Genomic DNA, 23516 nt, shown 5'->3' with positions numbered 1-23516 from the left:
CCTGCCTCCCTACACTCCCCGCCAGGAGAAGTGGAGAATCACAGTCTGGTCATCAAGCAGGCCTTGGGCCTGGTGTCCAGGGCTCCCCAGGTTCCTAGCAAAACAGAGGGTCTGAGTGCTGTTGCCCCCCGCCACGCAGACTGCAGCACTGAAGTTTGGGCAGGTTGTCCTAGAACAAAACCCCAAAGAAAGTGACTCCGGTCCGTTCCCCCTAGACACGTTTATTGCAAGAGTCAGGTCTTAAGTTCTAGAGCAGTTCAGACATAACCCCCAGTGAGGAGATGCTGCTATCATTGTAAAAAATGATCGTCGGGTTGACTAAGGTCATGGTCACAATTAACGAAGATGTGCACAGACCCCACCGAAGTAGGAATGTTTGCTCAACTCCTAACTTTACAAACGAGACTGGGCTGTACCTGGGAGTGGCCTCGGGGTCCTGGTGGGACGGGCCCATGGTGCTGCCCCGCTGCAGGCACCACCTGGAAGCCTCTGTGGCCGATTCCCACCACGTGGCGTTGAACTTATCCCTGCAGGAATCCCCTGGGTGGGTGAGAGGATCCTGTGGGTGGGGGCACGGGGCCCAGGAATGTCCTCTTCACGACAGGACAGGAATGTAAAGTCAGCTTTTCTAAAGTGCTCCAATGCGTCTCAGGACCAAACACAGTGGTTACAGACGTGGCATGGGTGGCCGGACGTGTCCCGGGGAGGGGCCGCTGCTCCTCTGGAGCACTCCAGGACTGCGGTCAGTTCCTTGTCACTGTGGGCCATGGTGCCCAAGCTCCTGCTCCACCCCAGACCCTGCCTTCCCACCAATGCTTGGCGGGATACTGGGTTCTGCAGGGGCGTCTGGGGTGCAGGAAAAGGCTGGAATGCTCCCTGGCCCCGAGCCTGCACTTGGCCAGAGCTGGAATGTGGGTGTGCCCACTGTCACGCGCGGCACCACCCCAACAACTGCGGCTGCACCACGAGGCTGGACCAGTGGTCCTCGCCCTCCTCTCGGGGACTGATGACAACCTGCGACAGCTCACTGGACGTGAGGTGCCTGTGAGGCGGCTATCTGTGCACTCGCTGCCAACAGTGACTGCCCAGGCCACACTGGTCCCTTCCAAGTTCTGCTCCCGCTGCTCTGTGTCACCTCAGTATCTGCCCATCCACTGGAGATGCCAGCTGGGGGCCACCTCATGGGGAAGGAGGACTCTCCATCCAGGGCTGGGACCCTCAGGCATGCGCCAGCCCTGGTGGAAGCCCTGGGCTTGGCTTCCCAGGCATTGAGTCTGGGAGGCGCTTTGGGAAAGCACCAACTTTGACAAGAGTGGGTTTTAAAAACCTCCACCAGATTAAAATGAGCGGTGGTCTGTCCCCTCCTGGTCAGCCCCTTTCAGGATGAAATTCCGAACCTGCAGGACATACCTGCATGCCATGGGCCAACCCCTTCAGCCACCCTGCCTGCCCTGTGGCCCTCTGTCCTGGGTGAACTGTGTGCCACCCCTGGGTGGGGTCGCATCCTGGCCTAGAAGTTCACCACAAACCCACTCGTGTCTCTGCTTTAGAAGTCATTTCGGCCTGATTCTGTGGACAGAGCCAACCCCATCAGGCCCCTTCTGGTGCCATTGTGGCTTGCTGCAGGGTCTCCTGGTGGCTCTGGTCACTACCTTGGAAAGATAGCCCAGAGTGGGACTCTCCTCTGCTGGAATGGGGTGCTATGATGGCAGATGGCAGCTCCAGTGGGTTAGCTTTGCTTCAGCCTTCCATTACAAACTTTCCTTTTCACGTTAACAAAAAGGTTTACAAAGTTGCCCAGGCACCACTGCTAATCCTTCAGAGCGAGCAGCCTCAAGACAGCAGGCCAGCTCTGCCTGCCCCGTCCTGGCAGATGTCAGAGGAGGCCTGTGTGGGAAGGGGAGAGGGTGGGCTGGGGGTGGGGTGGGGCCACAGAGCATGAAGAGTGGGCGGTGCAGGGAGGGGTCTGCACCCCGAGCCATGCCCCCTAGAAGAAGATGACGTCTTCCTTGCTGGTTTCTTCCTTGTTGACTGGTGTGGAGGACGGGGCCCCGGGTGGAAAGGATGGCCCCCAGGTCTTGAGAGGGAGGGACTCGGTGGGGACATCGGCTGGGCCCGGGGTCGGGGCTGGAAGGCTGGGGTCTGGAAGAGAGACGGGGTGGTGGGTGTCCGCATCAGCCAGGCACTGTGGGTGCCAGGGGGTAGGGGGCTGGGCCGGCTCGCTCACCTTGGTGGGGCGTGGAGCTGGGCAGGACGGGACTCAGCGAGCGGCGGTTCCGAGAGGTGTTCTCTTCTTTGCCCATGAGCTTGTTGAGAAGCAGTGGCTGCCTCAGGTCAAACGAGGCTGAAAGAGGGTGGAAGATACTGGGGTCTGCAGTCTCGCTGCCAGTGCCAGAGCACCTGGACCTCGCCCCACTCCTCGCCCACACTTTCTCCAGTGCCGGTTCCCAGGGAGGGACGCCGCTCAGACAACAGGCCCCGAATTCACTGACAAAACCCAGAGCAGACACCCCTGGCGAACGAGGGGGGCCCCTGGACTCGTTCAATCTTCAGACAAGAGGCTCTGTGATGCTGCAGCCTGGGGTCCTGAGACCAGGGCCCTGTTCCCCAGGAGGGCCCCAGGGCCTTCTTACTGGGGAACACTGGCTCTGGGGCGAGGACTCAGTGGGGAGTAAGCAGTGTCAGTCACTGGCACACTTTCTCCCTCTGCACGGGGGTTTCCGAGGCCCGTTTCTGAATCACCAAGGTGCTCCCTTGTGTCTGATCCCAGTTTTGAGGGCCAAGGTGGGAACAGGAACTGAGTTCTGAAGTCTCTGGGGTGGGTAGGTGGTTGTGTGTGGCGCAGGCCTCAGCACCATCACCAGCTGGGGTTTCCTGCCGGTGTCTGGTCCAGAGGTAAGGAGCCCGGAGGGCACCAGGTGAGGGGAGGGAAGGGGGGTGCCAGGAAGTCCCAACTCACCCGAGCTGTCCCAGCGCTGGGAGCCCCGGTTCTTGCCTCCCTTGTCCTTTCCGCCCTTGGTGGAGGCTGCCAACTTGGTGGGAATCTGCTGCTGCACTGCTGCCTGCCTCTGGATCTGGTTGGTGGCACTCAGCAGTTGGATGGGCACTTCGCTCTTGGCCGGGGCGCTGTCCCTGCGGGCCACCTCGGGGCGCTCGGCGTACTCGGACCCCGCACTGGACACCAGCGAGGTGGGTCGGGGCCCTGGTGCTTTGGTCAGGGTCATGGATCCATCCAGCCCATTCCCATTGAAGCTGGGAGTGTGGCTTAGAGGCTGGGTCTGAAAAAGCCACAGAAGACACGTCCCAACGCTGTTCCTGCTGGAAGCCCTTCTTGGGGTACTGAGGAGGGGCAGCGCCCTGCGGATCAGCACGGTGCCATGCACCAGCCCCCACACTTTGCAGGCTCCAGGGTGGAGGTGGGGTTTTGGAGGTTGGATGGAGCTGGCGTGCCTGCCCACCTCCCGGGCCCGGCATGGCTTAACCGAAGCCTCTTAGTTCGGAGGGTCCCATCTGGGCATAGAGTCTGGTGTAGGCCTGATGGAGTCAACATTCCTCCCTTGTCCCGAAAACACAGGCACGTACCCACCCACGCATGTGCACACTCAGGCTCTCAGGCACAGGCACCATTAGGCCGGTGCTCACCTCCGCCAGTGCCTCCGGCGGCAGCGCCCCAGGCGCTGTGTTCTGCTTCTTGAGCCGGCGCAGCACCTCTAGGCGCTCGCGCTCCCGCTCCACGGCGCGCTGGGCCTCGCGCAGCCGCTCCAGGTCATGCTGGTAGGCCTGGCGCTGGCGCTCCAGCTCCTCGCGCTCCTGGTTCAGCCGCTCCTGCAGCCGCAGCAACTCACTCTCACGCTGCTGCAGCCGCGCCGAGGCCTGGTCCAGCTCCCGGCGCTGCTGCTCCCGCTCGCGCTCCCAGCGTTGCTGCTCCAGCCGCAGCTGGCCCTGCAGCTTCTGCACGCCTGCCAGCTCCTCTCGCTGCTTCTCAAAGTTGCGCTGCCGCTCCTGTTCCAGCAGCAGGTTCCCGCGTGTTGACTGCAGCCGGAACTGCTTCTCGCGCTCCTGGATGGCTGCTTTCTGAATTTCCACGTAGCTGTCCTGCTGGGCGATGACCACCTGGGGGAGCGGAGGGGAGGGCCGGCTTTAGGAAGAGCCAGGCCATCCTCCAGCCCCCAGCCTTAACCTGAAGGAGGAGGGCACATGTGGCCCGCTGCGCTCCCCAAAGGCCCCGTACCTGGAGGCTGAGGAGCAGCTGGGACAGCGTCTGGATCCGCTGGACGAGCTGTGGAGAGAGGGACAGGGCCACTGGGCGCTGCAGGAAGCCCCGCTGGGTCCCAGGGAGTAGGTGTGGGGACGGGGACACACAAACCTTCACTTACCTCCAACTCCAGGACCGCAGGTGGGTGGGGGCCAGGGTCTGCACCTGGTGACTCTGCCTGGGGAGACAGCATCAACACATAGAGCCTTTACAGGCCAATCTGACTTGAGTGGGACCCACTTACTATTGATGAGACATCCCCTTAGCATGGGACCAGCCCCCCCTCTGCTCATCTGACTTGTGCCAGCCTTGGTGTCTGGAGAATTAAGGGCGAAGGGTGGTTCCTGGGAGGTAGGAGGGTGCAGGGGTGTGGGCCCACGTGCGAGGCTCTGAGGAGCCCAGAGCTGGGACTCTGAGCCCAGTGCTTGGCAAGGGTGGGCCTTAGGAGCCAAAGAGAGGAACAGCCAGTGACGTCACATCCATGGAAGGTGGACACCTGTGTAGACTGCCAGCTGGTGGTCCCCGCCTAGTACCTCTCACCTACTGATGAGGCCACTGCCCTGAGCGGGTCCCCTCCCCTGCCTCCTTCCTGTGCGCCTCCCACCCTGCCCTTCCTTGGGACTGCAGGAGGAACCCGCATGTCCTTTTGCACATTAACGATTAGTCACTGCCGAGTGGGGTAGCACTGGCTGCTATTTGCCCCAAGAGGGAAAAACCAGACAAACCAAACACAGGCTGTTCGGCCTCAGAGGATAATTATAGGGATATGGGCTGACTCTGTACTGAGCTCAGGCACATCCCAAGGAGGCAACGTACCACCTTTGAGGCTTCCTCGGGGGCCCCCTGGGTGTCTCCAGGCCTCGAGTCCAGGCTGCTCACCAGGCCCTGCCAGTCTCGGGGGCTGAGGTCACTGCTGCACATGTTCTTCTGAAGACTGCCGTCTGAAACCCCAAGCCAGGCGCGTGAGATGCCTCGGGTCCCACCTGCCCTGCTCCCCGCCCCACCTCATCCCCTGGCTGGGTAGGGAACCTGGGCCGCAGAAACTGGCTTGGGTGCTGCTGTCAGAACATGACTGACAAAACCCAGGAAGTTCCAGAAACCTGACCCTGGTGTTTACAGAAGGTCGAGGGAAGCAGCAGAGAGATGCTGAAGAGCAAACGCCCAGAAGCCGTGGAAAGGCACGCCCTCCCATGGTTGCCGAGCTCCGGGGTCCCCAGCAGGTGGCAGCACCATTTACCCTTGCCTGGGCTGCCTGCGCTGCCCCCGTCTTCTGCCTGGCAGTAGGCGTTGCCCAGCCGCCTGCAGATGAAACTCTGGATGTCTTCGACTGTGGAAGGAAGGGGATGGAGGGGAGCTGAGTCACCCTCTGGCTCCACCCTGGGCATTCAGAGCCAAATTCAGGGACCCAGGCAGAGGCCTCAAAGGGTGTCGGTTACCCACTATCCTGGGCACCCCCTGCACAGGTGCTGCGCCTAGGACATGCCAATCTACAGGAGAAGTGGGATCTCAGGGGACCATGGGGTGGGAGGTGGGGGGCCCTGGGCCTGGGAGGGAACTCAGCATGGCCACTACCTGTGTGCTGATGGTCACACAGATGGGCAGGAGACACAGGAGGTGGCCTCGAGGGGAGGGGGCAGGGGTGGTCACACAAGGTGCTTGAGGACACAAACTTTGGCCAGGTGAGGGGGTGGGGAGAATGTTCTAGGCTGAGGCACCAGACACAAGGGAGTTTCAGGGCCCAGGAACAGTGGTGACTACAGACATCGGAGACGGTGGCTTGGCTGGAGAGAGCAAGACTGAGTCCACATGGGACCCTTCCCGCCTTTTCTCTTCACTCTGATGGAAAGTTCTGGAGGGCAGGACCCTGTCTGTCTTGCCGGTTGATGGAAGAGCAGCCCTGGCTGTGCTGTCAGATTGGATAAGCACTGGCCATCCTGCCCAGCAAAGCCCCTGGCCTGGCACAGGACTCAGCAGCCATGTGGAAGATGCTAGGGGCTCCACAAGGACCCTGATGGCTCTGGGAAGCAGGCCGCTTATCGGCCAGCACCCCTCAGCTACGGGGACCAGGAGCCCCTAAAATGACCCATCAAACTTGTATGTGTGTCTTTTTCTGGGGAGAGCATCAGTGATCCACTTATCAGAAAGAGGAACCATCTCAGTCAATTTGAGATCCCCCCTGCCCAGCATGGGGCCTGGAGCTCGGCAGGCACTGGGAATGTTTATTGAGTGAATGTGAGATGGTGCTTGGAGTCTGCATCGAGGGGCTGGCACCCAACTGGTCCAGGGACCTTCCAGCTCTAACAGAATCGGGCAGAAGCACATGGGGATGGGGTGGCTGGTAGGCCACACAGGGCTGTGTGCCCGGCCTGGGGTCCCCTGGGAGGCCCCAGGAATGATGGGGCTGGGCTGCAGGGGTGGGCTGGTGGCTACTCACTCTCACTCATGGCTGACTTGAGAATCAGCTCGCCCTGCAGGTTCTCAGGGGGGTCCCCTCCCCGGAAGAGAAGCCGAGACAGGGCGAGGTCCTCGAGCCCGCTCATCTCGGCCATCTCCAGGTAGATCTGCTGCTTCTCGCTCAGGCTCTGTGCAATCTGCTGGTCTTTCCTGTTCAGTCGCTCTGCAAGGTGGCCGTGAGGTGGTGGTAAGCCTCCTCTGGGGTGGTTTCCCCCAGGAACCGGCTGTCATGATGCCTCGCTGGGCCAGGAGGGCCTCCGGCGTTCCCACTGACCCTCATCCTGTCCTGGACCACTCCCTTCATCCAGAATTCCCGAGAGGCAGGCAAGGGTGTGGCCCTGCCTCCTGCTTGCTTCCCTCAATTATAAAAAGATCAAATATGGTGGGAGTGTGGGGCAGGGCCATAGCAGACTAAATTTATTAGTTTGGGACAAACCGAGAGCCTTTAAAGACTTAGTTTTCTAATCTTGAAAGCCTTCTTACAAGTCTCTGGGTTTTATACTTTTTAAATTTTTATTTCTGGCCACATTTCACAGCATGTGGGATCTTAGTTCCCTGACCAAGGATATCAACCCGAGTCCCCTGCAATGGAAGTGTGGAGTCTTAACCACTGAACCACCAGGGAAGTCCCCATAGCTTTTTTGCTGCTGTGACTACGACTTATTTTACTAGACTTTCTCACATGACTGCTAGTGTGTATATATATATATATATACACACATCCTATTTAGCTAAATTATTTAGTTCTCTTAACATTTCCAATAGTTTTCCAGTTGATTCTATCAGATTTCCTAGGCAGATAATCCTGTCACCTGCAAAAAATAATTCTGCCACCTCCCTTCCAATTGTGATTTTTTTTTCCATTTTCTTTTTGGCTGTGCAGAATGGCTTGTGGAAGCTTAGTTCCCCGACCAGGGATTGAACCTGTGCCTTTGGCAGTGAAAGTGTGGAGTCCTAACCACTGGATCACAAGGGAATTTCCGCAACTGTGATCTCTTACTTCAGAGTCTTCCCATTATTACCCTGGCTGGAAAGTCCAGGGTGGAGATACTAATGGTGGTGATGGTAGGGGGGGGTGCCCTGTCTCGATCCTAGCTTTGATGGGAGGGTCCCTGACCTTCCAGTGTGAAGGATGAGATTGGCTTTCAGTCCAAGATGGGAAAGAAGAGTTCAGTGAAGAAGATACCGATTTCTAATTCACCACAACTCGTCAGGAATGGGTGACAACGAGACATTCCTGGATGACTCTGAGGTGTCTGTGGAGATGTGTCTGGGCAAGGCCTGTACTTTATTAATTACCCTTCGGCAGGAATACAAGAGTGAGGAGGGGGTGAAATGAGCAGTATGTTAGCATGATACTTTTGGGGTCAAGGGGATTTCCCCTTTCCTTTGAATAATTTTATTCCTGAATACCCTCCAACGTGCACCTCTCCTCACACAGAGAAATAAAATACACACTACCTAATTTTAGGTGCTTACTGCTTCCATGTTATCTAAGTTGAATATAAAGATCACGATAAGAACGGGAGAAGAGGGGAATTGACTGAGATCACAAAGTACTTGGACTTATTTTTGGCAATGACCTCGCTGAAACTGCACAGGAAGCTGTGAAAACTGGGGAGGAAAATAAGCGTGATGTGGTCCAATGATAAGATGGAATATTATTCAGCTTTAAAAAAGAAAAGAGCCTGTTGCACGGATGAACCTTGAAAACATCATGCAGTGAGACAGACCCGTCACAAAGGGACAAATGTCCCCATTGATAAGAGATGTGTGGAATAGCTAAATTCCCAGACAGTAGGACAGAGGTTCCCAGGGTCTAGGGGTGGAGAAAGAGCGGGAGTGATGGCTAACGGGGATGGGGTTTCTTTTTGGGGTGATGAAAACAGCCTGAAACTGTCGGGACCGTTGCACCACCTTTTGATATAGACTAAAGCCACTGCATGGCATGTTGTGAATGGGTGACCTGTGTGGTATGTGGAATACAGTTCGATAATGTAGCTAAAAAAATATCCAGATGGAAGAGGAAGTCAGTGTGGCTGGTTGCAAAACCAGGATGGCCTGAATCCACTCGACTTTAGGAGGAGGCCGTGGGGGTCCCAGCTTTCACAGGGACCTGGAGGGTCTGACGCACTTGACGTGGGATACCACGTCGAGTCCCTTCCTGAGCGAGGACCCCAGGAGGAACCCCAGAGCCCCCCAATCCCTTTCCCACATGCTCCCTGGAAGATCATTACCCCAGGGCAAGGGCCATCCCACAGTTCAAGCCCTGGATGTGTGGGCAGTGATCTGCTCCATGGCCAACCCTCATGGGACAGAAGGGAAGGGCCACCACTGGGCCCAGGAGGGCTCCCGGGGCCGTGTCACCAGGTGAGGGCTGGGTCATGGGTGTGGAGGTCGGACTGATTCCCTCCCCTCTCACCTTGGAAGTCCCTCAGCCTCACAGCACGCGTCTCGACCACCTTCTTTTCCTCTTCGGCCTCGCTGAAGGGCCCTTCCTCTTCGTCTGGGCAGCTGTAGGGAGAGGGGACGGATGGGTGAGCGCACTCCAGGGACTGGCTGCCTCTGAGCTGGCAGAGGTCCACCTGGAGAAGCCACTGCAAAAAGCATCTCTGATGTGCTGAGAGATGTAGCTTGTTAGTGGCCAACCTTGAGGAAGAGACACAGCCATCAGCGTGCATCCAGTCTCCAAGTGTTGGGAAACCATCGGCCACACGTTTTAAATACCTGGACACTATTTGGGGCAATTCATTCCCTGGGGCCTCCCAGGCATGGGAGGCTGCCAGCCCAGCAGAGCTGAAGCTGAGCACTGAGGGCAGGCTGAGCAGACTAAGGGAAGCTCCTGCGTATAAAGAGAGGCAGCAGGCTGGGCGTGGGGGCCAGACCCCCGGCCCCATCTGAGGACCATAAGCCAGGCATCACACGGAGCCACAGGGCTGGGGTCTGTGGTTGGAGGGGGAAGAACAGCCCCCTTTGTGGGAGGGAGACAGCCCACCAATACAGAAGATTAGAGCTGCCAACCCTGCATCCCTGTCCCAGAGACATGCAGTTAGTCATGTCGGAAGGAGCCCAATGGGGCTGTCTGTCTGCCCTCAGATGAGGGGAGGGACAGAGCACCGAGGTGGAATGAGAGGGAGGGGAAAAGCACAGGGGTCTCCCGCCTGCCTGCGAGCCCAGCACCTCACGGGCACTTCTAGGCATCTGCCAACTTGCCAGCTGCCGAAGCCAAGGGCTTCCCTGGTGGCTCAGTGATAAAGAACCCGCCTGCCAATGCAGGAGATGGGGGTTCGATCCCTGGGTCGGGAGGATGCCCTGGAGAAGGAAATGGCAACCCACTCCAGTATTCTTGCCTGGGAAATCCCACAGACAGAGGAGCCTGGTGGGCTGCAGTCCAGGGGGTTGCAAAGAGTCGTACAGGACTGAGTGACTGAGCAACAACAACAGAGCCGAGGGTGCAGCCATGGGGGGTGGGAAGGCCTGCCGGGCCCCTCACCTCTCCACGGCCCTCCGGATGTGGGCCATCCAGGTGTTCCTGTCTTCCTTCGAGCTGGTATAGATCTCGTACATCTCGGGCCCATGCAGGGAGGCACTGATCAGAAACATGGCTTTCTCCTCGTTGGCTACCTCCCTCACGATCAGCTTTTGCAGCGAGATGACGGGGCGCTTGGAGTCCTGCACAGGTGGGAGGGGAACAGGGAGGGTGACCCTGTACCTGCTGCTGCCCCACAGCTGTGGAACCGCGAGCTGGAGGGGAAGGGGACGGGGGTGGGGGCGTGCACCCCGCTTATCCTCCAATTCAAGGGAGAAAGGTTTTTCCATCTAGGGGGAAAAAGGCACTATGGTGATGATATCCTCACATCATTTTTCATGTGTCTGTTCAATGTGCTTAAGAGATGTTTTATGATCGCTAATGCATGAATGCTGTACAAAACTCAGCAATATAACAGCTGGTGGTCTATGGTAACAAACACTTCCTCCCAAACCTGTGTCCCAAACAATCAGAGCCAAGCAGTATTCCCAATCTCTGGGCATCCCCCAAGAGGCAGTGCTCTGACCGACCAGTAAAAGGCACGCTTGTAACTGGTTGTTATGGGCTGAACTGGTCTCTAGCCGCCACTGACCCTAGCTAAATCCATATGCCGAGGTCCTAATCTCAGAAAACATAATGGTATATGGAGACAGAGTTGTTAAAGGGGTGATTAAGTTGAAGTGAGGGCTGAGGGGGGTGGCCCTGACCCAACAGGACTGGGGTCTTTCTGAGCAGAGGTGATGATCAGGATCCAGGCACACACAGAGGGTGGCCAGGTGGGGGACTTGGGGAGCAGCAGACATGGTGTCGCCCTCGTGGGAGTGAACACCCAGCACGCATGACGCTTGCTGGGGTCATGGGCGTGACAGCGCAACCTACTTCTGGAAACTTCTTGAGAAGCCAGTTTAAGTCTCTGGGAAAGGGATGAGACTCCAGAGTTGAGTGACAAAGTCCCTCATCCTCTCCAGGGGGACTCAGCAGTGGGTATTCATGGGTCACCCAGGTGAGAGGGGGAAGAGGCCAACTCCCTGGTAGACAAGGGCCAGGTGGGGTGGATGGACCCCAGACTGACTCCGAGTCCTCCCCAGCGGGGAGCTCCTGTAATGTGGCTGTTCTAGGACCAGTGGGCCATGGGGCCAACGCAGCCACAGCTCACAGGATGGCGGCTGCCTGAGCCGCATCCTCAGGGGTGACCGGGCAGCCTTGGCATGACCCTGAGGCCCCCTCAAGCCACTGCACGGGACCTTGGTTTTGGCAAAGTCTACTCCTGCCTTGCTGGCACCTTCTGGCCCTGGGAGGGCCTGGGACGACAGAGTAACATATGGGTGTGCTTCTCTAGTCACCATGCTCTCGGGCCACCCCCCTGCCCCAGCACTGAGGTAGCCCCCTGGTTGCTCCTGCCCCTCAGCTGCCTCCATGTGGGCAGGTTTTGAGTAGCGAAGGGACAGGACATGTACCACGGATGCAAAGACGTATTTCTGATCCTTTTCTTGGAGCAGCAGCAGCACATCTGTCAACAGGACTGCGAGGACGTCTAAAGGGAGAGCATGAAAGGAGATGTCTTTCAGGGTCCCCGTGGCCGTGTGGATCCCGCCAGGCAGACGGAAGCCCAGGTGGCCTCGGCCCTGTGGCGCTAAGTCGGTGCCATGATGCTTCTGCAGGAGCCCAGTGTCGGGGGGTGTCCCAGCTTCTACTTGACCCCTCCCCTCCCCTCTCCTGGTTTCAACATTTAACAGCGAACCCCTGGACCCTCGCATCCTGCCTCCTGCCACGGATATACTCTCGTCCCCAGGCGCCAGAGCTTCCTGGTGGTGGCAGGCTTGGAGCCCTGTCCCTGTGGAGACATCGTGAGGTGACCGCCAGGCAGAGCTGGTACACAGGGGTGCGAATCCTAAGCTGTGTTTCTAACAGCAGCACTAGCGCTGTGGGAAATGAAAACACCGCCTCCTCAGGGAGCTTGCTCAGGATACCCCACCCCAGTTAGATACCCTCCCCTTATGGAATTCTCCTGCACTGAAGCCTGCGGGGTTCCTCTGAAGCACGTACTGAGCTTTTCACTGTTTTCCTGTTTACTTCTCTCTGTCCACCGGCTGGAGCCCCACGGGGTAGGGCCTCGGCCACCTGCCTTGGTGCTGGGCACATAGTGGGTCTCAGTTGTAAACCGTATCTTCTCGCTGCTCACCTGCTCACATGGAGAACAGACACTTTCTGTCATCTGGCCACCTGTGACACTTCCCCAGAGATCTTTAAAGATGCTGAGGCCAAAGGACAGGCGATGGGTGTTTCCAGAGGCTCATGGAACGGACAGGACACTCAAGGATGAGCCCTGAGCTCTGGTTTGGAACGGCACAGCAGATCTCAAAAGGAGGGCTTGGAGCTTGCCCCAAGCAGCAGGGGTGACACCCACGTCGCATTCTCTACCCCCACTGGGGCCTGTTACTGTTGTTTAGAACTCTGAGGCCTCTGCTGAGTCAGGGAGTCATGATATGCTGGGTTTCTGTTCAGGAGTCGGTGACTCGCTGCGCCCTCTTCACCTGGTGGCCCTTGCTGTGTGCACCATACCACCTCCATCACTGGAGACAGAGGGCGCCCCTGCAGCCACCTCCAGCTTGCTCCTGCTCTGATTCTCCACTCCTCCCGACTTGCTATATAACCATCCTTTAGCCATGAAGTGGTGGCTCTGTGTCAGCTGGTACCCACCACTCCAAAATGGTGCCGCTGATCCAAGATAGCATCCACCACTCGAACATTACACCCACCACTCCGAGGTGGTAACACTGATCCAAGATGGCACCCATCACTCCAAGATGGTGCCACCAATCCAAGATGGCACCCACCACTCCAAGATGGTACCACCGATCCAAGATGGCACCCACTACTCCAAGATGGTGCCACCGATCCAAGATGGCACCAACCACTCCAAGATGGTGCCACTGATCCAAGATGGCACCCACTACTCCAAGATGGTGTCACTGATCCAAGATGGCACCCACTATTCCAAGATGGTACCCACCACTCCAAGATGGCAGCCACCAATCCAAGATGGCACCCACCACTCCAAGATGGTGCCACCGATCCAAGATGGCACCCACCACTCCAAGATGGTGCCACCGAGCCAAGATGGCACCCACCACTCCAAGATGGTGCCACCGAGCCAAGATGGCACCCACCACTCCAAGATGGTGCCACCGAGCCAAGATGGCACCCACCACTCCAAGATGGTGCCACCGAGCCAAGATGGCACCCACCACTCCAAGATGGTGCCACCGAGCCAAGATGGCACCCACCACTCCAAGATGGTGCCACCGAGCCAAGATGGCACCCACCACTCCAAGATGGTGCCACCGAGCCAAGATGGCACCCACCACTCCAAGATGGTGCCACCGATCCAAGATGGCACCCACCACTCCAAGATGGTGCCACCGATCCAAGATGGCACCCACCACTCCAAGATGGTGCCACCGATCCAAGATGGCACCCACCACTCCAAGATGGTGCCACCGATCCAGGATGGCACCCACCACTCCAAGATGGCACCCACCACTCCAAGGTGGTGCCACTGATACAAGATGGTGCCACTAATGCAAGATGGCACCTACTACTCTAAAATGGTACCACCAACCCAGGATGACATTCACCAACCCAAGATGGTGCCACTGATCCAAGATGGCGCTGACCACGCCATGATGGAGCCCAGCAGAGGCAGCCGGCGCAGGGCTTTACCTTTCAGGCGCCCAGAGGTGGTCTTCCAGCACAGGGTGCCCTCCAGGTGGAGCTGCCTCTGCAGCATGTCCTCCTTGCGGAAGGTCAGCCCATTTTTGAGCTTGCTGGAGGACTTGAGGTCCATCTTCCCAGCGATCTCCCTGAGGCGCTGGCCCTTCTCGCACTCACTGACCCTGGCGTCCACTTGTGAGATGATGTCTTTGATGAGGTTCAGGGCCTGGGTCAGGTCTCTGTGGTCCTCGGAGCCAGCTACCACACATGGCAGAGTTAGCGCTTTCCTTGGTCTGCATCCACACACGTGATGGAGGCAGGCAGGCTATGGGGTCGAGGAGGTGTCTCCCGAGGCCATGGCTCAGAGCGGCCTCGAGAGTCACCTTCCAGCTCAAGTCTCCCGAGAGATAAACGCTTCTCCTAAGTAAAGGTAACAGCCCAGCGCCTGGCTGACACCAAGACAGAGCGTTTGTTGAATGTAGAAGCTGAGGCGCAAGTCAAGCAATTAAAACGGCCCTCCACAGCCCTGGGTCACCAGCCTCCCCCTGCCCTCCAGCTCTCCGAAAAAGACTCCCACCACCGTCCCCCCCCCATCACCAAGGGCTGGCTCCTCCCACTCCAAGGGCAGCGGGACTCCTGCATCCTCCCACTGCCCAAATCCCCTGGAGAAAACAAGGGAGGTGTGGTCAGTACTGCCCTGGCCTTTGAGAACCCTGGGCTGGGCTACATGTTCATCTTCTCTGCCCTCCATTGCACCAGGCATGTGACACGGAGGTCCTTAGCCAGAACACAGCTTGCACCCTTCCACTGACTCTTCAATACTAGTTCAACTGCTCTAGTTGAGACTTTGCAGGAACTGAAGGGGGGGTGCAGGCAAGGGAGACCAAACACCCTGTGTTTCTCAAGTTGGAAATCCCAGCCCCCAGGAGGGTAGATTCTACAAGGTGGGAGCTCAGTTAATGATCGCTGAGCCTGGCTGAATCCAGGACAGATTGCAGAGCAGACTGTCTAATCCACTGTTAGGACGGGGGCGGGGAGACTGAGACCCTCCTCCCCACCCAGCGTGGACAGGCAAGGCAGGAGGGCTGGCATACCTTCTGTATTCTGGATAATTCGCTCTACCAGCACAGGGTACTTGGTGATGCGTTGGGTGACCAGGAGGATACACTCCTGCACGCCGAGCCGCCTCACGATGGAGAAGTTGCCGATTCTCTGTGAAATGGAGAAGACAAAGCCATGCCGTATGGGCATCTGTTTCCTGCCGAATCATTAACGGTGGGACATGGGGGGCTGGGGACCCTTTCCTTTATCAGTTCATGGGGACCTTTTCTTTGTTGCTTCAGCAGACACTTGAAAGCAGGGACCGGGCTTCCCTGGTGGTCCGGTGGTTGAGAGTCCACCTTGCAATGCAGGGGACACCGATTTGAACCCTGGTCCGGGAAGATTCGACATGCCAAGGAGCAACTGAGCCCACATGCTGTGACTACTAAAGCCCATCCGCCCTAGAGCCTGTGCTTCTCAAAAAGAAGCTACTGCAGTGAGAAGCCCATGCATTGCAATGAAGAGTAGCTCCCGCTTGCCACCAGAGAAAGCCCGCATGCAGCAATGAAGACCCAGCACAGCCAAAAATAACTAACTAAATAAAAAATTAAAAAAAGAAAGCAAGGAGTGCCTGCTATATACAGAAAGGCCAAGAAGCCAGAGGTTGACTCACTTGCTGTAAAATGCAGGGCTCTACAAAAGCCATGAGGAAGAAACTAGCTGGTGTGGATTTTGGGAATCACCGGAGAGCTGTCCACACACACACGTGCACATGTGCAGACCCTAACACTGCTGATGGTTGTTGAGGCCTTCTGATGCAGCTGGGCCTATGGTCCCTGCAGTAGCTCCCTGGTGGCTGCTGGTGCATGCTTCTGGCTAAGAGCCCAAAGAGGCGATCATCTGAAGCCATCCTTTCTTTTTTTTGGCTGAATTGTGCAGCTTGCGGAATCTTAGTTCCTCAATCAGGGATTGAATCCAGGTCCACAGCAGTGAAGTGGCAAGTGCTAACCACCGGACGGCAGGGAAAGCCCTGAAGCACCTCTTGGTGGGGGCTGGGGCAGCTTCCTGTGCTTCCTTCTGCTTGTCTGTCCCCACTGCTCTGCTTTGTGTTTTAGGAAGGCCAGGAACCGTTGTATTTTTGACTGTGCCATGGTGGCATGTGGGATCTTAATTCCCCTGACTAGGATCAAACCTGTGCCCCCTGCATCGGAAGCGTGGAGTCTTAACCACTGGACTGCCAGGGAGGTCCCAGGAGCCAGTTTATAAGAGCATGGGAGGGGATGGGACAGAGACCTGAGACTTGGCTCTGTTTCCTTCTGTCTCGTGGGAAACCCCCACCTGCGAGGGGCTTCTGGTTCAGGACGTCAGGCGGCCTGGCCCCGTGCTCATCATCAGATGAATTCAGACCACTAGACGACCCTCTCCCTGTCCCATCGGTCTGCTGCCGGGACAATGGAGTGAAATTTAATGACTCTCTGCCCTTCACTCTAGCCCGTTATTTACTGGGTGTCACTTGGGGCACAGGCTGCAGGCATGGAGCTGTTTTGGGGCTTCTGCTGCAGGGCACATGCTGACAGCGCCCCACGGCCTTGGCCCAGGAGCACCTCCCAGGACGCGGCAGGCAGGGGTCTTGGCTCCTGGGCCCTGAGCACCCACATGCTGTCAGGCAGAGGACAGGTGTGGGTCATTCCATGGGCTGATGGGGACGAGCGGGGAGCAGACGGCCGGAGGACAGAAAGGGGCAAAGGCTTGCAGGCCTTGTATCTGCTAGAACATCTGAGGCAGGGGAGGTGGCTCCGGAGGGGACGCTCGTGTCCCCTAGACAGTCTGAAGGACGGTGGTCACCCACTGAGTGGCATCTCAGGGGCCACCCTGCTGTGGTGGAAACAAAAACCACACCTGCTGTGCTTTACACCCGGGGATTTTCCAGACCTTTCATGGCCCTGTTCTAAATGACTCTGTGGTTAAAAATGAGGTAGAACCTGGAAAATCACCGTTTTGTAACAAGTCCTTTATAAAGCTCTCCAAATGCCTACAGTTTTGTGGGGAAAACCAAAATAAACAAAACAAAACCGCTCCCCATGAACAAACCAAAAAACCCACCTACTGCAAAGAGAATACGTTTTTAATATAAAGAAATAATTTTTTTTTTACCTTGATCAAGTTTTGAAATTTCTTGTTTTGCTGCAGCAGCAACTTGTAGTGACTGACAGCGTCGTTGTGACCGCTACAAAAGACGCTGTATTTTTCTTTCATCCTCTCTCCGTTTTCACCTGAAAACTGAGGAGAGGCGTGGACCTGTTACTAGGAGAAACATGGAAACTGCTGGGGAACGTCTTCACCTCGTTCGCTTGAGTCTGCTAAACCACAGATTGACCTGACTTGGGGTTTCACTCTCTTGTCTGGCTCGCTGGCCCCAAACAAAATGCTTCGGCACGTGGTGTCTCATTAACAGGGCACCGAAAGGGCAAAGGAGAAAACTTCCACATGTCACAGGTGCTTGTAAAACACCCCGAAATCCAACCAGGAAGAATACATTTAAGCGAGAGAATGTCAGAAAAAAATCAGAGGTGAAAAGGGTCTTCTTTTCATGAAAGGGTCGTGTTCTCCTTAGTTAGGTGACTCGCATGCTCCGGGTGCTTCAAGGGCAGATGAGGGGTCCTGGGTCCCCTCTGTCAATCTCGGCTCGGCCCAGAAGTCCATTCAAAAGTCAGTTTGGGGTCCATGGCCCTGCCATCCATGGCAGTGGTCCAAACACCACGCAGGTGTCAAGACCAAAAAAAAAGTAAAAACTGGCTAACCAACTGGCCAAACAAAAGCACAGCCTGTACACTGGACGGTGTCTCGACAAGCGTGTTTGCTGTTCAGGCCTCTGTTTCTGAGCTCCCCTGCCTCAGATGGGCAGCTGTGAGAGGCCAGGACCACTGTCCTCGGGGGCTGGGCTCTCAGAACACAGAAGGACAAAGTGGGGTGGGGGTGGGTCTGGCCATACCCACCTGCTGAAGCAGGAGGTCCCCGATCTTCCGGATGATGTAGTTGTGGGCACTGCCCTCCTCCAGCGACTCCAGGCGGCGCTCCTTCAGCCGACACAGGAAGTGGCTGTGCACCTCCAGCAGGTCGTCCGCGCCTGGGAACAGGCGGCTGACGGCCTTGGGGCTGAATTGCAGCTCCTCCCGCAGGGCCCGGGAGTAGACCTTGAGCATGATCTTGAGCGTCCGCACATGGTGGGCCTCCGTCTGCATCAGCTCTGAGGGGGCGGGGATGTGGGAATTAGCGGCACAGGTCGACACCCCGGCTGGGCCCTCCCTCGTCTCACTATGGGCCAGTCTGGCCTCTCAGCTTTCCTCGAAGCCCTCATCATAGTCGTCTGACCTCCCAGGGGCCAGGCCTCCCGTCCTCCCTGGCCCAGCACTGCCCAGGGCCCAGCTTAAGGAGGTGGACACACACCAGGAAAGGGAGGACTGGATGTATGCCGAGACCTCAACTTCACAGGAGGGTTTTCTGTCTAATGTCAACTGAAGACGTTTTCAGGCTGCTTGAAACAAGACTGTTCTGATGGACATCCCTCCCTGGGATGTGAAACTCACACGCTGGTGCTGTGTCAGAGACTCGCCCCAGACTGTAACTGATAGGAAAAGTGAAGCTCAAGGGAGGATTTTTAATTCATGTTAAAAGCAAATAAAGATTAGATTTTGTGATGAAGTTTTTCTGTTGTTTAACTTAAGGTCTTGAAGCTGTCAGAGATGAAACAGAAGTCAAGAGGATACATGTATGCGCACGGCTGATTCCTGATGCTGTCCACCTGAAACTATCACCATGTTGTTCACTGGCTATTGCTGTTGTTTAGTCACTACGCTGTGTCTCTCTTGTGACCCCATGGACTGTAGCCTGCCAGGCTCTGCTCCTCTGTCCATGGGATTTCCCAGGCAAGAATACTGGAGTGGGTAGTCAGCCATATCCTTCTCCAGGGGATCGTTCCAATCCAGGGATCACACCCACGTCTCCTGCTTGGCAGGCAGATTCTTAACCACTGAGCCATCAGAAAAGCCCGTTAATCAGTTATACTCCAATTTAAAATAAAAAGTTTAAGGGAAAGCTTAATAGCATCGGCCCGTTCCAGGGCTGCCAGCCATGGGGCTGGAAGGACTCTGTGCTTGTCCAGCTGTGGAGACAGCGAGGCGAAGCGCTGTCCAGATGGAAGCGGTGGACTGCTGCCCCCACCGGCCCTGTCTGCAGGACCCCTGGCTGGCCCGGGCTCTCCTCCTTGCCCACACCCCTACTTGCTCTGGCCCTGGCAGGGAGCTGAGTGTGTAAAACGCGGAAGGAGTTGAGTGTCCACTGGTGAGTGGTCACCACTGAGCTGCAGGGAGGGGGGCCTGGAGGGACCTGCCGGGAGCACCAGCCCAGGTTTGGGCAGTGTCTGGGAGCTATGGTTTCCATGGTGACCATGATATCCGGTCTCAGGAGAGTGGCTGCTCACAGCTAGCTCTCTGACGGTTACTGGGAAGAGGTGCCCACCTGGGAGCCGGTGTTATGGTCACATTCAGATGGACAGACCCGCCTTCAGAGCCCCCATTGCGGCTCTGTCCGGGCCTGTTTGCGGTCATCTGACTGGGGACGGCTGGGATGGGCCTGGGTGGTCTTCTCCCTCGGGGTCACCAGCAAGGTGGGGATGACTAAGGACTGGGCATTGGGCCATTCCCCTCCCCGGGGACTGATTCTCAGAAAGTCTTGCCCGGCCGCCCCATCCCTGGCCCGGAAGGCCCAGTTGCCCTGGGATGAGGGGAGCAAGTGTAGGGTGCCACGTGGTCTCAGGAAGGATCGACAGTGGAGCCCCGGCTCCCCAGTGGAATCAATTAAAAAAAAAAAACGAGAAAAGAAGAAAGAGAAGGCGCGCAGGCCTCCTTACCATAAAGCACATCCTGCCTTTTCACCACCTCCCTCTTCTGTTTCTTCACATACTCGGGGTCCACAGAGAGGCTCCAGGACTCAGCCTCGAACTCGTGGGTGTCCGCTTCGACCTCACCTCTCAGCGAGGCAGTGTAGGGGTCTGAGGGAAGGACAGGAGGCTGCTGCTCGGCGGCTGGGGCCTGGCTGGCTCAGGGGCTACCCCCCGCCCTCGTCCCCTGGATGCCTGCACATGGGTCTCGATGCCTCCCAGAGACTGGAGCCCACGTGACACCCGGGGAAGGATCGCGGTGATGGTACCTTCTATAAAGATGGGCTCAGTGCTGGAAGATGTAAGAAAAAGCGAGTCATCGGCCACCTGCTTGAGCTTCGGAAACAGTGTATCAGTTTCATCCATCTCTCCTGTGAGTGGTCTAAACAGACATAAAAACAACTTTAAAGAACTTGAATTAAGCGCACACACACACACACGCACACACACTCATACACACACACACACAGTCTATAAGAGCAAACCAGGTTATTACTTGATTTGATTAAGAGCAAACCAGGTTGTTACTTGATTTGATTAGACACTATTTGAGAACTTTCTGGATGTCAATATAAGGCTTAACTCTGTCATAAACCTTTTTTTTTCCTTTCTTTTTCTGGCTGTGCTGCGTGGTTTGTGGGATCTTAGTTCCCTGACCAGGACTGAACCTGCACCCCCTGCCATGGAAGTGCCCAGTCTTAACCACTGGACCACCAGGGAAGTCCTTGTCACAGATCATTTTTGAAAATTAGGAGACTACCTGTGAATGTGACATGACGAGCTCTTCCATCAAACTAACTTTTTTTTTGGTGGAGGGTAGGGAGTATGGTTGATCTACAATATTACGTAAGTTATGGGTATATAACAAAGTGAATCAGAATTTTTTTGACTCAACTTTTATATTCCGTTTATAGTTATTATAAAATATTGGCTATATCTCCTGTGCTATACAATACATCCCTGTAGCTCATCTATTCTGTACGTAGTAGTTTGTGCCTCTTAAGTCCTTGCCCCTATCTTGCCTCTCCCCACTGGCAACATTAGTTTGCTCTCTGTATCTGCCACCAAAACTAATTTAATGTTCAAGTACATTCTATGAAAAAGTGAGTTAAAGCGTTAGTCACTCAGCCGTGTCTAACTCTTTGAAACCCCCTGGACTGTAGCCGCCAGGCTCTTCTGTCCATGGGATTCTCCAGGCAAGAATGCTGAAGTGGGTTGCCATTCCCTTCTCCAGGGGATCTTCCCGATCCAGGAATCAAACTCCAGTCTCCTGCATTATAGGCAGATTCTCTACCATCTGAGCATCAGGGAAGCCACCCAAGTACACTCTACAGGTGTATTCATTAAATGCTTCCTTTCCTAGCCACTGGTGCCCTCTGGAATCCCCAGAATTCTTTCCAGCCAGAGCAGGGTGGACACAGCTTCATTCCCAGTCCAGATTAAAGGGAGAATCCTTTCTAGGGGAAAAGAAGATCAGCTTCTTGTCCCACCGACTCATGCAGAGACATTTTTTTTTAACATGAGGTTTTCTACTTGAACGCTGCTGAATGCAGCACTTCGAGAACCACCTGGAAGCCCTAGGAAAACCAGCCTAAAGCATAAATAATACGATACAGACTCCACAGCGACCCCAGCAGGCTTCCTGCCTGGTCTGCAGGACGGAAAGGAGCCCTGTCCAAGGGTTCTTCAAGAGCGGGAGGCAAACTGGCTCCAAGTGACTGGGGACCCCAGAACACACCTTTTTTTTCCCTTCCCTTTTGAACTTTTTATTTTATATTGGGGTATAGCTGATTAACAATGTCATGATGGTTTCAGGTGAACACTGAAGGGACTCAGTCATACATATACATGTATCCATTCTCCCCCAGACCCCTCTCCTATCCAGGTTGCCACATGACACTGAGCAGAGCTCCCTGTGCTATAGCGTAGGTCTTTGTTGGTTATCCATTTAAAATATAACAGTGCGGAACACACTGTTTTTGAAAAAGGAAGAGAAGTGAATCTCCCAGGCAGGTGTTAATGGGAACCTTGCCTTTTGGTGGTGTGGTCCTGCCGAGGGTCTCCTTCCGGAGAGGCTGTCCGAGGGGTCCCTGAGGAAGCCTCCCCACCTACCCGCTTCCTCCCTTCGCCAGCTCCTGGTGGCAAAGGGGGTAACCCACTCACCCGAGTCTTGTCCCGGTTCCCGCTGGGCTGGGTGCTGGCTGTGGACCCCCCTTCTGCGAGACCGTCATGCCGACATTCCTGGTCGGGCGTGGGCTGCCATCAGACAGGAGGGTGGCCCTCGGGTGCTCCTTCAGGGATGCTGCAACGGAGGCAAAGACAGAGTGGGTGCTGAGGAAGTGGGCGGGGTAGCGCAGGTGGCCCGTCGGGAGGCCCTGCTCCGACTGGGGCCGCAGCGCCGAAAGGATCTTGGAGGTCAGCAGCTCGTTGTCCAGGAAGATGCTCTCGCTCCACTTCCTGGGGAGAGAGCCGTAGAAGGAGAGCTCAGGGCGGCTGCGGGGCGCGCCCTCCCTGTCGCCGCTCTTGGAATGCCCGTTCCCCATGGTCACGCTCTGGGCACTGAGACTCGGCTGCTCTGTGCTGTTTTTATACCCTGGAGCAGGGGGGGGGGGAATCCTTCTAGAAATGGCAAGCTGGTTCTCTTACTGTATTGGCTGAAGCCGTGGGTCTGGAGGGCAGGAAGTGGGTCCCCACTGTGACCGTTCAGTGTGGAAATCGCATAGGATTTTCTCCTTGGGTAAAACACCAACAAAACGGCAACTCCCCCACTCCAGACCCTTTCTGTCTTGGTGGGGAGAGGGGGCAGATAGTAAGGATCAGCTTATATCCGCCACAGAGAATCTTAGGATCACAGACTAAGGACCTCGTACCGACATCACACACGCGATTGTAATTAATCTGAGACCAGCTGTCAGGGTGATTCTGAGATGTGGAGACCACTGGGTCTCTGATGCTCGTAATTGCTAACAGAACCTGAGGCTCTGATCCTATAGTAGAAGGTGATCGGAAACCAACCGAACACACAACAGGGGCCCAGCAGGGCTGTCTGTGCTCATCAGCTCGTTAATTTCAGAGTTGGCATGTTACTGTTGATAGCAACTTATCCCCCTCAACCCTGCCACAGATCATAAACTTGAATGTGTTCTACTCACATGTGAATTCATTCAATCCTCTCAGTAAGTGTGAAACTAGGCACTCTTATCTTCACCTTGATAAATAAGGACACTGATAATTAAGAAGCCCAATGCCATTTATATTTGATAAATGAAAGCCCATGATATACTCACAAGACGACCTGATTCAAATCTATAATTTTTTCACACTTGTTACTAGCAGTGCCTTGCATGTTACTTTAAGGTCACAATCTATGGGCGAGTACTGATCTATTATAACTATACTTGAAGTCATGATTATACTGGATTTTGGACACACACCCCCCAAACACAATACACACACACACACAATAAAAAACAAAAACAACAAAACCAGAAATGTAGCAACAGACTGGATGTCGAGCGGAAAGGATGTTGAACACAAGTAAGAGACCAAGAGAAATTTGAAAGTAAAATAATTTCAAATTATTT

At 55.8% G+C, this 23516-nt stretch overlaps 1 protein-coding gene across 5 annotated transcripts in view; it reads right to left on the bottom strand.

Annotated features, from left to right (window-relative positions):
* Positions 1-205: 205 nt before the first annotated feature.
* Positions 206-23516, bottom strand: part of ARHGEF18 (Rho/Rac guanine nucleotide exchange factor 18) — a 100637-nt gene continuing 77326 nt past the window's right edge. For all 5 annotated transcript variants that reach the window (XM_086409490.1, XM_086409492.1, XM_086409491.1 and 2 more), the window contains 19 exons: positions 22096-22234; positions 20202-20314; positions 19903-20043; positions 17990-18240; positions 17148-17273; positions 15047-15164; positions 13962-14210; positions 11696-11772; positions 10203-10381; positions 9132-9223; positions 6690-6872; positions 5493-5582; positions 5072-5196; positions 4377-4433; positions 4232-4279; positions 3643-4113; positions 2960-3278; positions 2228-2344; positions 206-2142 (listed from right to left, as the gene is read on the bottom strand). In XM_086409490.1, coding sequence (XP_086265616.1) covers positions 1988-2142; positions 2228-2344; positions 2960-3278; positions 3643-4113; positions 4232-4279; positions 4377-4433; positions 5072-5196; positions 5493-5582; positions 6690-6872; positions 9132-9223; positions 10203-10381; positions 11696-11772; positions 13962-14210; positions 15047-15164; positions 17148-17273; positions 17990-18240; positions 19903-20043; positions 20202-20314; positions 22096-22234 — 3050 coding nt within the window. In that variant the 3' untranslated portion in view covers positions 206-1987. The remainder of the gene's footprint in view (positions 2143-2227; positions 2345-2959; positions 3279-3642; positions 4114-4231; positions 4280-4376; positions 4434-5071; positions 5197-5492; positions 5583-6689; positions 6873-9131; positions 9224-10202; positions 10382-11695; positions 11773-13961; positions 14211-15046; positions 15165-17147; positions 17274-17989; positions 18241-19902; positions 20044-20201; positions 20315-22095; positions 22235-23516) is intronic.

The sequence above is a fragment of the Bos grunniens genome, chromosome 7 (genome assembly GCF_055505025.1).
Source record: "Bos grunniens cultivar Pamir isolate PY7600 chromosome 7, Bosgru_T2T1.0, whole genome shotgun sequence".
Classification (NCBI taxonomy): Eukaryota; Metazoa; Chordata; class Mammalia; order Artiodactyla; family Bovidae; genus Bos; species Bos grunniens.
Note: the sequence above shows the minus strand (reverse complement) of the source record. Positions and strands in the feature narration are given on the sequence as shown.